Source organism: Macaca thibetana, chromosome 3 (assembly GCF_024542745.1).
Source record: "Macaca thibetana thibetana isolate TM-01 chromosome 3, ASM2454274v1, whole genome shotgun sequence".
In the NCBI taxonomy this organism is placed as follows: domain Eukaryota; kingdom Metazoa; phylum Chordata; class Mammalia; order Primates; family Cercopithecidae; genus Macaca; species Macaca thibetana.
Genome location: NC_065580.1, coordinates 165,661,068 through 165,675,551, shown reverse-complemented (window position 1 = coordinate 165,675,551; position 14,484 = coordinate 165,661,068). Strand labels below are relative to the sequence as shown.

Below are 14,484 nucleotides of genomic sequence, written 5' to 3'. Positions count from 1 at the left end.
CAGCTTCTTCCCCAGCCTGGCTGCCCTTGTCCAGGGCATGCGGCCATGACCTTCCTCAAGTCTGACACACACAGCTAGACATGGCTTCCAAGGGAGTTCTCTAGACCCTGATGAAACTCAAGACCTTAGTCTTTTCACAGTGAAGCCGCACTTAATTTCTGTAAAGTTGCTTATTTATGAGGAGCCCATGGAATGGTCTTTTTTTATTACTAAAATGGTAACTGTTAAGTGTTTGCTATCTATCAGACACCATCATCATCACACTTAATCTTCAACTCAACTTAATGGCATATGAGTCTCTTAATATGCATGTAATACCCTCACACAAGTGACTTTGTAAATGATGAGAAAACTTTCTATGGAAGGAAAAGGCAATCAATTCCTAGAGATAACATTTTCTATACCCCTTTAGATACATAACAGCATATGATTTTCTACTCTATTATCTTTCTTATTTGCCTGCTAGCTATGTTCCCAAGGCGTTTAACAGACAAATTAATAACTAACATTAGGATATATTACCATAAAGGTGGGTGAGCTTTTTGGAATTGCATGTGACATCCTAAGATAATGAATGAATGAAGGCCCAATAGGAAGTTGTACTTTGTAGGTGGTAGGTACAGTCTCTGGCTTCAAGTTGAAGGAAAGAACTCAAATTAAAATAGTGCAGACAGCTTAGCACTTCTTCCATATACCCGGCTCCAACATTCCTGCTCATTCCCACCCTCCTCCGACCTCACACATAAAAATTCCTTTCCTACTTTTGTTGGTAACATGAATCTCCTTTCCATGGGTGAGTCTGTGGGTATTTGAGTAACAGCGTCGAATCAGCAGCACACAGGCTTTGGAAGCTGTGTGCACTGAATTGAGCCCTGGGGCTGGAATAACCTACAAATTAACTTCCATAATCGTGGCTGATCGCCTGTGCTTTAGCCTCACCCCTACACACACAGGTTTCATTCTGATTTGGCTGCTCCAGAGTTACGTGGATTTATAATAAGCAGAAAGCAGAGAATGTTTTCAAACATTTTCTTTGAAAGAGAGAATGGATGTGAAAACACAAAGGTTTTCAAAAATAAGATCCTATGTTGTCACATACAAAAAAGTTTACTCCATGTGATCTATTGGGTATTTACATTCTACTAGCAATTTTATGGCCATGAAGGTTCTTTCAAAAGGAATTCACATCAGAAATGTGTAAGTGAAAAAGAAAACCTTCCGGTTCCACTTGAGGGTTAAAAACAAATTTTTAAGGGAGCCTTTCTGAAATTCATCTGATAATCATCTAACCTGTGTAGTGAGGCAAGGCAGGACCAAGATTAGGTTTCACTTTAGAAATATTTCCAATGAGTAGCTTAATTCTAGGATTGAGAAAAGGCTAGTCCCTTTTTATGGTAGCCACTGACTCTTACCCTTGTTCTTCTTAGGGTCAATCGTGATAGGACAAATAGTATACTCAGACAATAAAAGGTTTGGAGAAACAGAGGCTTGGTTTGAGTTGAGTAAGTATGTGACTTTGGGTCCAATTACTAGCTTCTGTAAGCCTCGACTTCAACAAATGGGGTATACAACACGCATCAATGGGTTAAAATGTGGATACATAATCCAACTAACTACTGCTCTAAGAATTACATGTGACTCACATTAAGATGGTAGTATACAATAAGGGCTAAGTAAAACATAGCCACTAATTTCACAATAACGTTACTGTTGCTGTCAGACAGTTAGACATTTCCTCATTTGCAAGATTTCCAATTAATAAAAACTATGCCAGATGCAGAAAAACAATTTTTTTTTTTTAAGATAGGATCTTGCTCTGTCACCCAGGCTGGAGTGCAATGGTGCAACCATGGATCACTGCAGCCTTGACCTCCTTGGAGCAAGTGATCTTCCCACCTCAGCCTCTCAACTAGCTGGGACTACAGGTACATGCCATCATGTCCAGCTAATTTTTTTTCATTTTTATTTTTGGTAGAGACAGGGTCTTTCCATGTTGTCCAGGCTGGTCACAACCTCCTGGGCTCAGTGATCTGCCTGCCTTGGCCCCACAAAGTGCTGAGATTACAGGCATGAGCCATCATGCCCAGCCAAAACAATTGTTTATAACATATATATGAGAAAATTTTCATGACGCTATAGCATGTAGATTTAAAAAATAAGATACTCAAAGCATTACCCATTAAGGAAGGCTTGAGAAGTGAGCATGGGTTACAATTAAGTTTCACGGCAACAAATGGCACCCTTAAGAGAGTAAAAAGCAAGCCACAGAGTAGAAAAAGATACTTGCAATGAATATAATCAACACAGATGATATATAAAATATGCAAAGAGCTGCCATAAATCATTAACAAAGAAACTCTGATGGAAAAAAAATTGACAAGAAAGTAAAATAAGCACTTCACAAAAGATGATATTGAAATGGTCACTAAGTGCATGAATATGCACTCAATTTCACATTAATATCTTAAAAAGGATTTTTTTAAATCTCAATATCAAGTTGGTAAACATGAGGAATAACTAGAATTCTCCTAGGCTGCTGATGAGAATATAAATCACACTAATCATTTTGAAAACTGGCATATCCTGAATATGTGCCTAACCCATGACCCTGCATGCCACTCCTAGGTATATATGTTTGTCCAGCAGAAATGTGGACAAACATAATCTGAGAACAGGTACAAGACTGCTCACAACAACATTGCTTGCGATCCTTAACACCTGGGAACAACTCAGATGTACCTATGGAATGGTTGCTATATGTCCCATTTGGCCTGGGACTGTCGCCACTTATACCTGGTATACTGGCATATCTGTTAATAGTGTCTACTCTCTAAAGTGTCCTGGTGAATGCCATCAACATCAATGGGGGTTGGGGTGGGGTAGGAGGGTTAAGAACCTCCAAAGAGCCATTCCTTCACAAAAGCAACAAGAACAGTGGTAAAAAATGGTCAAAATCAACTTTTTCACAATTCCAGAAATCTAAGTTCTGTAACAATCTGAGCTGCATTTATTAAAGACAAATGGCTGAACCTCAGTAAAAACAGCAAGTTTTGTGATATTTTAAATCGCTCTATTTCCATCTTTGTCTCCTCATCTATACAATCACATGAAAACCAGCTGCATAGCCCCACAGGAGGAAACTACCTTCCTCAAGTCTGACACATGCAACTAAACATGGCATTCCAAGGTAGATCTCTATATCTTTCCCAAAACACCTTTCTCAGAGAACCATCACTAAGCAACCTGTCTAACAGGTCCCAGAAAAACCTCTTCACAGAGCTTGTTGCTATTTGACCTGACTCAGACCTCATTCATGCAAACACTCTTCACTCCAGGGGGTGCTTGTGAAAAACAATTAATGACAATTGTTTAACACTGCAGTCGCCTGAAGCAAATGAGAAGTTGACCAAGAAACTTGAGGAAAAGCTGGGGAATACAATTTCCACAAAAGGCTCTGAAAAGCTATGACACAGTTCTTATAATCTGTAAGGTCACTGATATGGTTTGGCTGTGTCTCCACCCAAATCTCATCTTCAATTGTAGCTACCATAATTCCCACGTGTCGTGGAAGGGACCCAGTGGGAGGTAATTAAATCATGGGTGCAGGTCTTTCCATGCTGTTCTCATGATAGTAAGTCTCATGAAATCTGATGGTTTTATAAAGGGGAGTTCCCCTGCATACACTCTCTCGTCTGCTGCCATGTAAGAGGACTTTGCTCCTCCTTTGCCTTCTGCCATGATTGTGAGGCCTCCCCAGCCATGTGGAACTGTGAGTCCATTAAGCCTCTTTTCCTTATAAATTACCCAGTCTCGGGTATGTCTTTATTAGGGGGGTGAGAATTGACTAATACAGTCACAAATACGTATAAGGCTGTCCACAAGCCCAGATAGTCCCAAGAAGTTCCTAAGCTCACCGTCTGACTTACCCTACAGCTCGGTGAAAGCAGAGATGAAGGCTAAGGCAGAGAGGAAAGTTAGTTGCCTGAGCATTGACGATGTGCAGGAACTTGGAAACTTCTGTTCTTAGGAAAGACTAGGAAACTTATTGCTTCTGTACATTCAAGGAAATCTCTCTCTAATAGTTAGCTGACTACTAAACTAGCTGAGCAGAGACTTCAGTGGGTACACATGACAAAGCCTAAATATTTTATAGATCTCAAGAAAGTCACTAAACAAAGAAGCACTATCACCACCAATAATCAACAACAATAGCAAATCCCAGGGGATGGGAGGTGGATCTGCTTTCAGAGTTGCCACATTTATATTATTTTAAACGTACAATTTAAACCAAAAAAGTATGAGACATGCAAATAAACAATAAACAACAATAAAGTATGGGCCAGGAATGGTGATTCGTGCCTATCATCCCAGAGGATTGGTAGACCAAAATGGGAGGACTTCTTGAGGCCAGGAGTTTGAGACCAGTCTGGCCAACATAGCAAGATTCTGTCTTTAAAAAATATTTTTAAAAAATTAGCCAGGTGTGGTGGTGCACACTTGTAGTCCCAGCTACTTGAGAGACTGAGGTGGGAAGACTGCTTGAGTCCAGGAGTTCAAGGTTACAGTGAGCTATAATTGCACCACTGTACTCCAGGCTGGGTAATAGAGCAAGACTCTGTTTCTAAAACAATTTAAATAAAGTATGGCCCATACACAGAAGAAGAAGTAGTCAATAGAAACTGTCTCAGAAAAGTCCCATGTTGAGTACTAGACAAAGATTTCAAGCAACTATTTTGAACATATTCAAAGAACTAAAATAAACCATGTCTAAAGAAATAAAGTATGAGACTAATATCACATTCAATAGAGAATGTCAATAAAGAAATGTAATTTTTGTTTCAAAGAATCAGGCCAGGCACAGTGGCTCATGCCTGTAATCCCAGCACTTTAGGAGGCTGAGGCGGCAAAATCACTTGAGGCCAGGAGTTTGAGACCACCCTGGGCAATAAAGTGAGACCCCCATCTCTACAAAAAATAGAAAAAATGAGCTGGGTGTGGTGGTGCACACCTGTAGCCTCAGCTATTCAGGAGGCTGAGCTGGGAGGACTGCTCAGCCCAGGAGGCTGAGGTTGCAGTGAGCTGTGATCAGTACACCACTTACCCTACAGCTTGGTGAAAGCAGAGATGAAGGCTAAGGCAGAGATGAAAGCTAGTTGCCTGAGCATTGATGATGTGCTTGAACTTGCAAACTTCTGTTCTTAGGAAAGACTAGGAAACTTATTGCTTCTGTACATTTAAGGAAATCTCTCTCTAATAATTAGCTGACTACTCAACTAGCTGAGCAGAGACTTGGCAATTTATGAGACATGCAAATAAACAATAAACAACAATAAAGTGGGTTGGGAGACCAAAATGGGAGGACTGCTTCTATTGACATTCTGGTAGTCAATAGAAACTGTCTCAGAAAAGTCAGATCCAAAATCAGCACACCACTGCACTGCAGCCTGGGGGACAGAAAAAGACTCTGTCTCAAAATAAAAAGAAAAAGAAAGAAAAAGAAAAAATAGCCAGGTGCAGTGGCTCACACCTGTAATCCCAGCACTTTGGGAGGCCAAGGCAGGTGGATCACCTGAGTTTGGGAGTTTGAGGCCAGGCTGACCAACATTGAGAAACCCCACCTCTACTAAAAAAAAAAAAAAAAAATACAAACTTAGCCGGGTTTGGTGGTGCATGCCTGTAATCCCAGCTACTTGGGAGGCTGAGGCAGGAGAATTGCTTGAACCTGGGAGGCAGAGGTTGTGGTGAGCTGAGATTGTGCCATTGCACTCCAGCCTGGGCAACAAAAGCAAAACTCTGTCTCAAAAACAAAAAAATATATTTATATATATATATTTTTTTATATATTGTATATATTATATATACTATATATTGTACATTATGTATTATATAATATATATTATATATTGTATATATTATACATAATATATATTGTATATTATATATACTATATACAATGTATATATATAAAAATAACCAGAAGAGCTCAACAACAGATTTGAGTTGGAAGAAAAAAGAACCAGTGAACTTATGACAGATCAAGTGAGATTAAGGAATAGAATGAAAAAAAAATGCACAGAGTCTCAGAGGCTTGTGGGACTTCATCAAGCATACTAATGTAAACAGAACATGAGTCACCAAAGGAGTGGAGCAAGATAAATAAGCAGGAAGATTATCTGAAGAAATAATAGCTAAAAACTTTCCAAATGTGATTTAAATACACAAACACATACACAGAAACCTACAGATCCAAAAGATACTACTCCATAAATATAAACACATTTTATTTTGTGGCCACTAGTACTCACAATTTTTAAAATTTAAAAAATATTAAAAGATATGTATCTGAAAGACAATTCCAGGTAAACTCAAAGAGAATGATATACCTAGACACATAATACTCAAACTGTTTTAAGACAAAGTCACGATCTTCAAATCAGCAAGGGAGCCTCATAGGATAAACAGCTGATTTTTCTTCAAAAACCATGAAGGCCAGAAAGTAGTAGGATGACATTTTCAAAGCACTGAAATAAGATGGTCAATTAAGAATTCTATATCCAGCAAAACTATCCTTCAAAAATGAAGAGGAAATTAAGTCATTCCCAGATAAACAAAAGTGTCTTGGCTTGGATGATAAAAGACATATTCACTCAATTCAACTAGCAGGTTGCGTTTGTGAGTGGGGTGGGGTTGGGGGAGAGGCTTAGGTGCCTGAAACTTCTATTTCTTGTCCTAGTTAGTGGTTGCATAATTACTTTATGGTAGCTCATTGAGCAGTACACTTATGTTGTGTGCACTCTTCTTTCTGTGTTTTACATCACAGATTTTTAAAAAAGAAAACACAGATGCTTTGTCTTTACATAATCAAAATTAGCACTTTATATTTCTTACTTTAATTGTCCAAATAGAAACAGGTTCTGAAGCCAAAGCCAGAAACTTGGTGAAATAAATGATTTCCTTCCTCTATACCTTTGTTCCAGCCCCCTCCTTCCATGTTATATTCTTACTGTCCTTGTCATGCCATTTATACCTGCTCTTCCTTTAATAGTCATTGTTAGGCTTTACCATATTATAAAGATTTACTGTGTCTGTCCCCTCTGCTCTATGTGAACACTTTGAAGAAGATGAACTGTCAGCTGGGCGTAGTGGCTCACACCTGTAATCCCAGCACTTTGGGAGGCTGAGGTGGGTGGCTCACCTGAGATCAGAAGTTCGAGACCAGCCTGACCAATATGGTGAAACCCCATCTCTACTAAAAATACAAAACTTAGCCAGGCATGGCAGCAGGTGCCTATAGTCCCAGCTACTCAGGAGGCTGAGACAGGAGAATTGCTTGAACCTGGGAGGCGGAGATTGCAGTGAGCTGAGATTGTGCCACTGCACTACAGCCTGGGTGAAAAAAAAAAAAAGACGAAATGTCAAAATCTTCTTGGTGTGCTCAGTAGCACTATGCAGGGCACACAGCAAGCACAGAATAAAGATTTGAGAAATTAATTCTTGAATGGAATCAATAAAGAAAGCCTTCCTACATAACAACACAAAAAAGTTCTTGCTGAGTATATTATAACTATCCAAACTCAAAAGATTCTGTATCAAAGAAAATGTTAATCCTGAAGCAGTTAGCAGAGAAATATTTTTTTTACAAGTTGAAATTCAAGGATGCTGAGTAGAAAGTTTTGATCAGATGAGGAAGAGAAACTGTTAGGTGATGCCAGTCATTTCTGAGATGTCATTATTTTACTTTATGATTAATATTAGAAAAGAACATATTATAAGTAAAAATTTTTGACAGCTCAAATCATGTCTAAAAGAAGAAATTCATGATCCTTTTCTTAAATGCAACAGAAATGGTACTGAGACCACACGAAGATATTCTTCAACTCATGACAAACAGAGCAAGTTTCTCACATCCAACTCATAGCCCTCCTTAGCCTTCACTTGGAAAACCTCTGAATGCACCCATTCTTGGAATTTAGTACAGATGTTTATTTTGTCATTCACCATTTTTGTTTTTATAATGAGCAACAGATTAATCTCACTACCAAAAAAAAGCAGAGAGGAAGACTGGGTACCTAGGCAAGAAAAAGAAAAGAAGGTACCCAGTTCAGAGGTTTGAAATGCCCTGCAAAGGAGTGCCCAACAAACCTGAAAAAGGAAGGCATCACCCAGGGAATTGCTGAGGCAGAAGACAAAGTCCTTCTTGGGGTGCTCAGGCACCGCCTGCACAATGCTGTTCTCCACCCAGACGGCGTGTTTGGGGATGCTGTTGTGGTCTATCCCAGACCTGCCGTCGCTCTCGTAGAAAAATAGCGTGCATCCTGAGGAAACAGAACAGGGGTGTGCATGAGTATTTAGTGCTTGGGAAACAAAAAAACCCATAGTGGAATCTAACACGTGCACCCTGTCAGAGGCTGAAAATTAAAGCACGTGGAACCCAGGAAGTAAAGAGAATGGAGCCAGGCTTGGACTTAAGTCTTGGATGGGACTAAAGAAGGTCAAAGATCTTAAATTGTAGCTTCTCAGCCTGCCTGGGATTCCTTCCTGCATGCCCTCAAGTTCTCTCAAACCCTGCCTCTGGGTTTTAGATTGATTCATTACAGGTCTATTCACAGACATAGGGTCTTGTGACTCGTCTGTCCCGAGGCGAGTATAAACATGGTCCTCCAGGCCAGAACTGTGCCTGGCACTGTGTGAGGACTGGAAGTCACTACCGTCTGACTGAAGCTTATTCAAATATGTCTCACATGATATGCAACCAGAAAAATCTAGAAATGGTAGTTTCCAGACCATGCCCTTGGATAAAACAATATATAATACCAGCATTAAGAACGTTAAGGATAAGAAAAACAATGATACATTTTTGGTCTCACATCTATAAACATTTTTTTTCTAGAAGCCAACCATGCCCTTGTTCCTACTGAAAGAGGAAATCCATGGCACACATACAAAGGCCTGGGAGAAGCCAGAGTCCTGGTCCATACATAATTGCACTGTGAAACTAACAAGATAGTAGCAACAGAATATTTCATAGACTTGTGGCAAGATGGCTTCCATAGATTCCCTTCATTATCACCTAAACTTGAGGCTCACTTTAATAGCAACTACTAGCTGAACACTTACTCTCAACTAACTGAAATCAATTTCAGGGGAAGCCAGGGTATAACTTTATGACTCTTCCTCAACTTCAACATAAGCTATCCGTACATTTTCACCATCTTCCTTACCACAAACAAGTGCCACACTTCCTGTGAACTGCACAACCCTTGAAAGTTCAATCTATTCAGCTACAATGGGAATCTGTAAAGCAAATTTGCTTATATGCGATTAGTAGTGTAGAATGATGCAGATCAATGGAAAGGTCACACTGGTTCAAGGGCAACTTTTCCTAGCCTATAATATTTCACATTACCATAGAAGAGCTGTTGAACTCTACATCCTTTCACACAGATGAATGAAGCATATTGATATGCCCTGCCCACTCATTTCACATTTTTTCTCTTGGCACAGTCTGACCACGGGCTCTGCTTACAAGTCCTTATTGCATGGTGCTGCTGAGCATCATGATTTCATACTTGTGGTCCTTGTCTCCATAATTCAGGAGTCTCAATTGTTCCTTCTACCCATTCAAATTACAGTTGCTTCTTTTTTCAAAGGTAAACCCTTATACTAACGCTTTTTTGAAAGATAAAGTTTTCTAGGCACAGTGGCTTATGCCTATAAACCCAGCACTTTGGGAGATCAAGGTGGAAGGAATACTTGAGCCCAGGAGTTCAACACCAGCCTGGGCAATATAGTGAGGCCTCATCTCTACTAAAAATAAAAAAAAAATTCGCCGGACATGCCTATGGTCCCAGCGACTCAGGTGACCGAGCTGGGAGGATTATTTGAGCCCAGGAGGTTGAAGCTGCACTGAGCCATGATCATGCCACTGCACTCCAGCCTGGGCAACAGAGCAAGACCCTGTCACAAAAAAATTTAAATGAAAGATAAAGTTTTGGCCTGGCTCACATGGTGAAACCCCATCTCTACTAAAAATACAAAAAAATTAGCTGGGCGTGGTGGCAGGCGCCTGTAGTCCCAGCTACTTGGGAGGCTGAGGCAGGAGAATGGCGTGAACCCGGGAGGCAGACCTTGCAGTGAGCCAAAATTGTGCCACTGTACTCCAGCCTGGGCGACAGAGTGAGACTTCGTCTCCAAAAAAAAAAAAAGATAAAGTTTTATGTTGCTTATTGTTAAAAAATTTGAGTGGAGTTCTGCAGGGTTATTTCTATTTTTATTACTATTTTTTTTTAAGATATGGGGTCCCACTGTTGCCCAGGCCGGGGTACAGTGGCACAGTCATAGCTCACTGCAGCCTTGAACTCCTGAGCTCAAGTGAACCTCTTATCTCAGTCTCCCAAGTAGCTGGAACTACAGGCATATGCCACCATACCTGGCTAATCTGTTTATATTTTTTTTGTAAAGACAAGGTCTCACTATGTTACCCAGGCTGGTTTCAAATTCCTGGCCTCAAGTGATCCTCCTGCGTCAGCCTCCTGTAGTGCTGAGATTACAGGAGTGAGCCACCACACTAAGCTAATTTTTTTTAGTTTGGGGTTTAAAAGTTGCATGGTGTAATTTAAATACATACCTGTGGAGTAGCCCGCCCCAACTCTATTTTTCTCAAATCCCAAAGATTTTGAGAATCTCAAGGCTTTTCAGGAACACTTGTATCAAAAAGCAGAATCATCTGTACCTCCTATTTCCATGGCTTAGGCTAGCACAGATTAGAGACAGAAAGAAATAACAAAACTGGGAGGCCGAAACTGTTTTCCTCTAAATCAGAGGGTCTCATGGTGGGGCAAACTTGGCAATGTCTGGTGACCTTTCTGGATGTCACAACTTGGGGGAAGGTGCTATTGGTATCTAGTGGACAGAATCTAAGGAAGCTGTTAAGCATCTACAATGCCCAGGACAGCCCTCACAACAAAGAATTATCCAGAAAATGTCAACAGTGTCACTGTTGAAAAACCCTGCTCTAAATAGTTTTTGTGACTAATTCAACACTAATGAAAAGTAGATTCTTAACATAAAAGGAGCAACACACCTTAGCGTGGGTTAAGAACAGAGAAAGAAGTCTGTGGATAATGCATTAGGGGACACTCACAAATCCTAACATGTACACCTACTGAATACTTTATGGTCCTATCAGGTAATTGTTTTTATAATTTTTCAACTTTGATTTCGAATCATCCACAACAAAGCACCACCAAAGGTGACTAAAATCAGCTTTTACTCAATGATCAACTTGTTCCAATTTTAAGATGAACACGAAGCAGCAAATCTGAGAACCACATTCCCCCTGATGAAAGTCTGTTTACCTTCATCTTCCCTGGAACATAATCTGTACGTTCTTCCGTTGCCCATGGAAACACTCCAGAGACTAATTCCAAATGAAATCTTTTTTTAAAAAAATCAACTACTTTGCCTAATGGGAAAGAATCTTTGGGGGAAAAAAAATCTCTATCCCACAGTTCCAATGTGTTCTGCTTTTTATTTCCCAATATTCAAGCATTGCTAAGGAAAAGTTCGCCGCAACTCTTGCTTTTGAGCAGCAAGGACAAAGCCCTGAGGTTGTCAACAAATACTGGGAACCCATCAGGATGAAGCAAAGAACTCAGCGGCTCCATGTTCTGGGCCTGAATTCCAACAGGTTGTGTCACTCAGATCCGCGTCACCAAGAAAGTAAAGACTCCCTTCCCTAAAGAGCCTGTGGGCTGTGCTCCTGGACACCTGCACCCTGACTTCCTGTATCATTTACTCTTGGAGGGAATGGCAGAAACAAAATAAACCCCTCTGATATGTCAAAAGTAAAAAAAGTCAACTAATCATTTTTATTTTACACCACTAACACTGCTGCTCTCAACCGGAGAGTGAGAATCCCCTGGGAAGCTTGTTTAAATCACAAAGTCAAGGCCTGTTGCAGGCTGAATTGTGTCCTCCAAACATCCTAAATCCAGTTAGCTCAGAATATGATCGTATTTGGAAATACGGCCTTTAAAGAGGTAATTAAGATAATATGAGGTCACATGGGTAGGCCCTGATCCAATATAAATGGTGCCCTTATAAGAAGAAGGAATTTGAACACAGACAAGTAAAGGGAAGACCATGCGAAGATACCGGAAGAAGACAGCCATCTCCAAGTCAAGGAGAGCAGTCTCAGAAGAAACCGACCCTGCCAACACCTTGATCTTGGACTTCCAGCCTCCACGCCTGTGAGATGATACATTTCTGTTATTTCCACCATCCAGGCTGTGGTGCTTTGCTATGGCAGCCCCAGCAAACTCATCCAGGGCCCACCTCCAAATCTTGTGATTCAGCAGGTGTGGGGTACAACCCAGAAAGATCCTCAAGAGGCTGTGCTGCAGGTGATCTTCAGATCAAGCTATTAAGAACTTGGCACTAATTAATAAAATGAACAGTAAGATGGGCTGCTAAGGATAAGAGGCTGCAGCGTCCAGTGGTGTGACCATCTAGGGGAGAAGTAGGAAGTGGAAGAAGAAGAAGCCTTTCCCCTCATCTCCTCTCACTCTCCCAGAGCAGAGCCACTGGTGTGATCCAGGCCCCTCAGACATAAGCCTGTAGCACCTCCAAATTAAGATAAGGCAGGTCACACATGAGAAAGAAAGAACACTGCAGTTCTCCAAAATGCTTCCACCACGATGCACATCTATGTCTCATATGCAAGACCACTACAGCAAAAAAGCATCAAAAGATAATGTTCTAGGAGGCCAGGAACCAATGCACCTGTAAACCCAAGGACAAAGCAGGAGGATTGCTTGGGGCCTAAAGTTGGAGATCAGCCTGGGCAACATACCAAGACCCTGTCTCAACAAAAAATAAAAACATTAGCCAGGCATGGTGGCACATGCCTGTAATCCCAACTACTTGGAAGTCTGAAGCAGGAGGATCACTTGAGCCCAGGAATTTGTGGCTGCAGTGAGCTATAACTGTGCCACTGCATTCCAGCCTGGAAGACAGAGTGAGACCCTGTCTCAAAAAGAAAAAAAGGAAAAGATAATGCTCTAGGAATAGCTGAGCATCCAAACTTCAGAAGGAGCCGGGGCCTCTGAGTGACTTCATAGAAAAGAGTTATCACACAAGCCTTCGATTGTCTATTTCTGATAGGTGGGAGGGAAATAAAGTTCTGTCTTGCTTACGGCATTGGGAATGGCATGGCGGGTCTCTGGCACATGCAAAACCTATATCCTAACCAAAACCCTCTCTTTCTATGTCATCAGGCATCTGAGCAACAGCTGGCACCAAGAGTAATGGGGCTAACCCAAGTCCTACTCGTGCAAGGGTTGATCTGCACCTGCATAGGCATTTGTGTTCACCTCACTAAGCAGAGCTCTAGGCTGCTCCACGTCTCTAGGATTGCATGTTCCCAAACCAACCACAGTCTGTGAAATCTAGTATCAAATGATCTAGTTTGATACTGGTAAGCCCAGGCTTCTTTCTCTTGTGCCTTTCCATCAATCCTGTTGACATAGCTAACCTAGCCTGCCATGTATTAACACTGTTTCAAGTCTAGCTTGGGATGAAAACTCTGTGTGTTTGAGAAGTGTTTTTCTTTTTAAAATATAGAGCTCACAAATATATTACATTTTCTACGCTGCCAGGACGTACGCAGATACGTGCAACAATACGTACATGTAATTCACGAAAATGTGCAAAATAACAATAAATACCAACAAATACAAGCATGGTTATATAAACAGAAAATAAAGTGATCTAACATACATGTCTGTTATCTATATATACACAGTAAAAAACACAAAGTTTGACTATTAAATAGTAACTGACTTTTTCATAAACATGATGGTCTATACATTCCATTAATATCAGGTTGAAGCCTATGAAATTAATGTTATTCTACCAATTCTTTACCTTAAAAAATGGCAATTTCATAGAATTCAAGCTAATAAATTTCCCTCCAAAATAGTCACTTTGAAAGATGCAAAGCTGAATGATTCCAAAAAGATTTGTTTGTTTTTGGAACTCATCCTTTGAAACTGTCATCAAATCAGTTGCATATATGCCAAAACTAGACATGAGATGCTCCTCTAGCATAACTGTGAAAAAAGAAAATAAAACATCATTTGCAGGGGTGGGGATGGGAGACTTACTACTCAGAGGGCATAAAGTTTCACTTAAGTCACATGAATAGGTTCTAGCTTATTTATTTGTTTGTTTGTTTGTTTGTTTATTATGAGCTGGTGTCTTGCTATGCTGCCCAGGCTGGCCTTGAACTCCTGGGCTCAAGTGAACCTCCTGCCTCAGCCTCCCAAAGTGCTGGGATTACAGGCGTGAGCCACTATGCCCAGCCCCGATGACTAGGTTCTAGAAATCTGCCTTACAACATTGGACTTGTAGTCGATAATACCATATTGCACATTTTAAAATGTGTTAAGAGAGTAGATTTCATGCGAAATGCTCTTACCATGA

The 14,484-nt window shown here is 40.6% G+C and overlaps 2 protein-coding genes across 24 annotated transcripts in view; one reads left to right on the top strand and one right to left on the bottom strand.

Annotated features, from left to right (window-relative positions):
• The window catches only part of SOD1 (superoxide dismutase 1), a 1,049,346-nt gene that overhangs the window by 615,838 nt on the left and 419,024 nt on the right, over nucleotides 1-14,484 (top strand). The gene's annotated exons all lie outside the window — the stretch shown is intronic.
• TIAM1 (TIAM Rac1 associated GEF 1) overlaps nucleotides 1-14,484 on the bottom strand; it is a 1,375,699-nt gene that overhangs the window by 1,053,449 nt on the left and 307,766 nt on the right. For all 9 annotated transcript variants that reach the window (XR_007724593.1, XR_007724594.1, XM_050786046.1 and 6 more), the window contains one exon: nucleotides 8,143-8,315. Coding sequence is in view for 7 of the 9 variants with exons in the window: in XM_050786046.1 (XP_050642003.1) it covers nucleotides 8,143-8,315 (173 nt within the window). In the remaining 2 variants the exon portion in view is untranslated. The remainder of the gene's footprint in view (nucleotides 1-8,142; nucleotides 8,316-14,484) is intronic.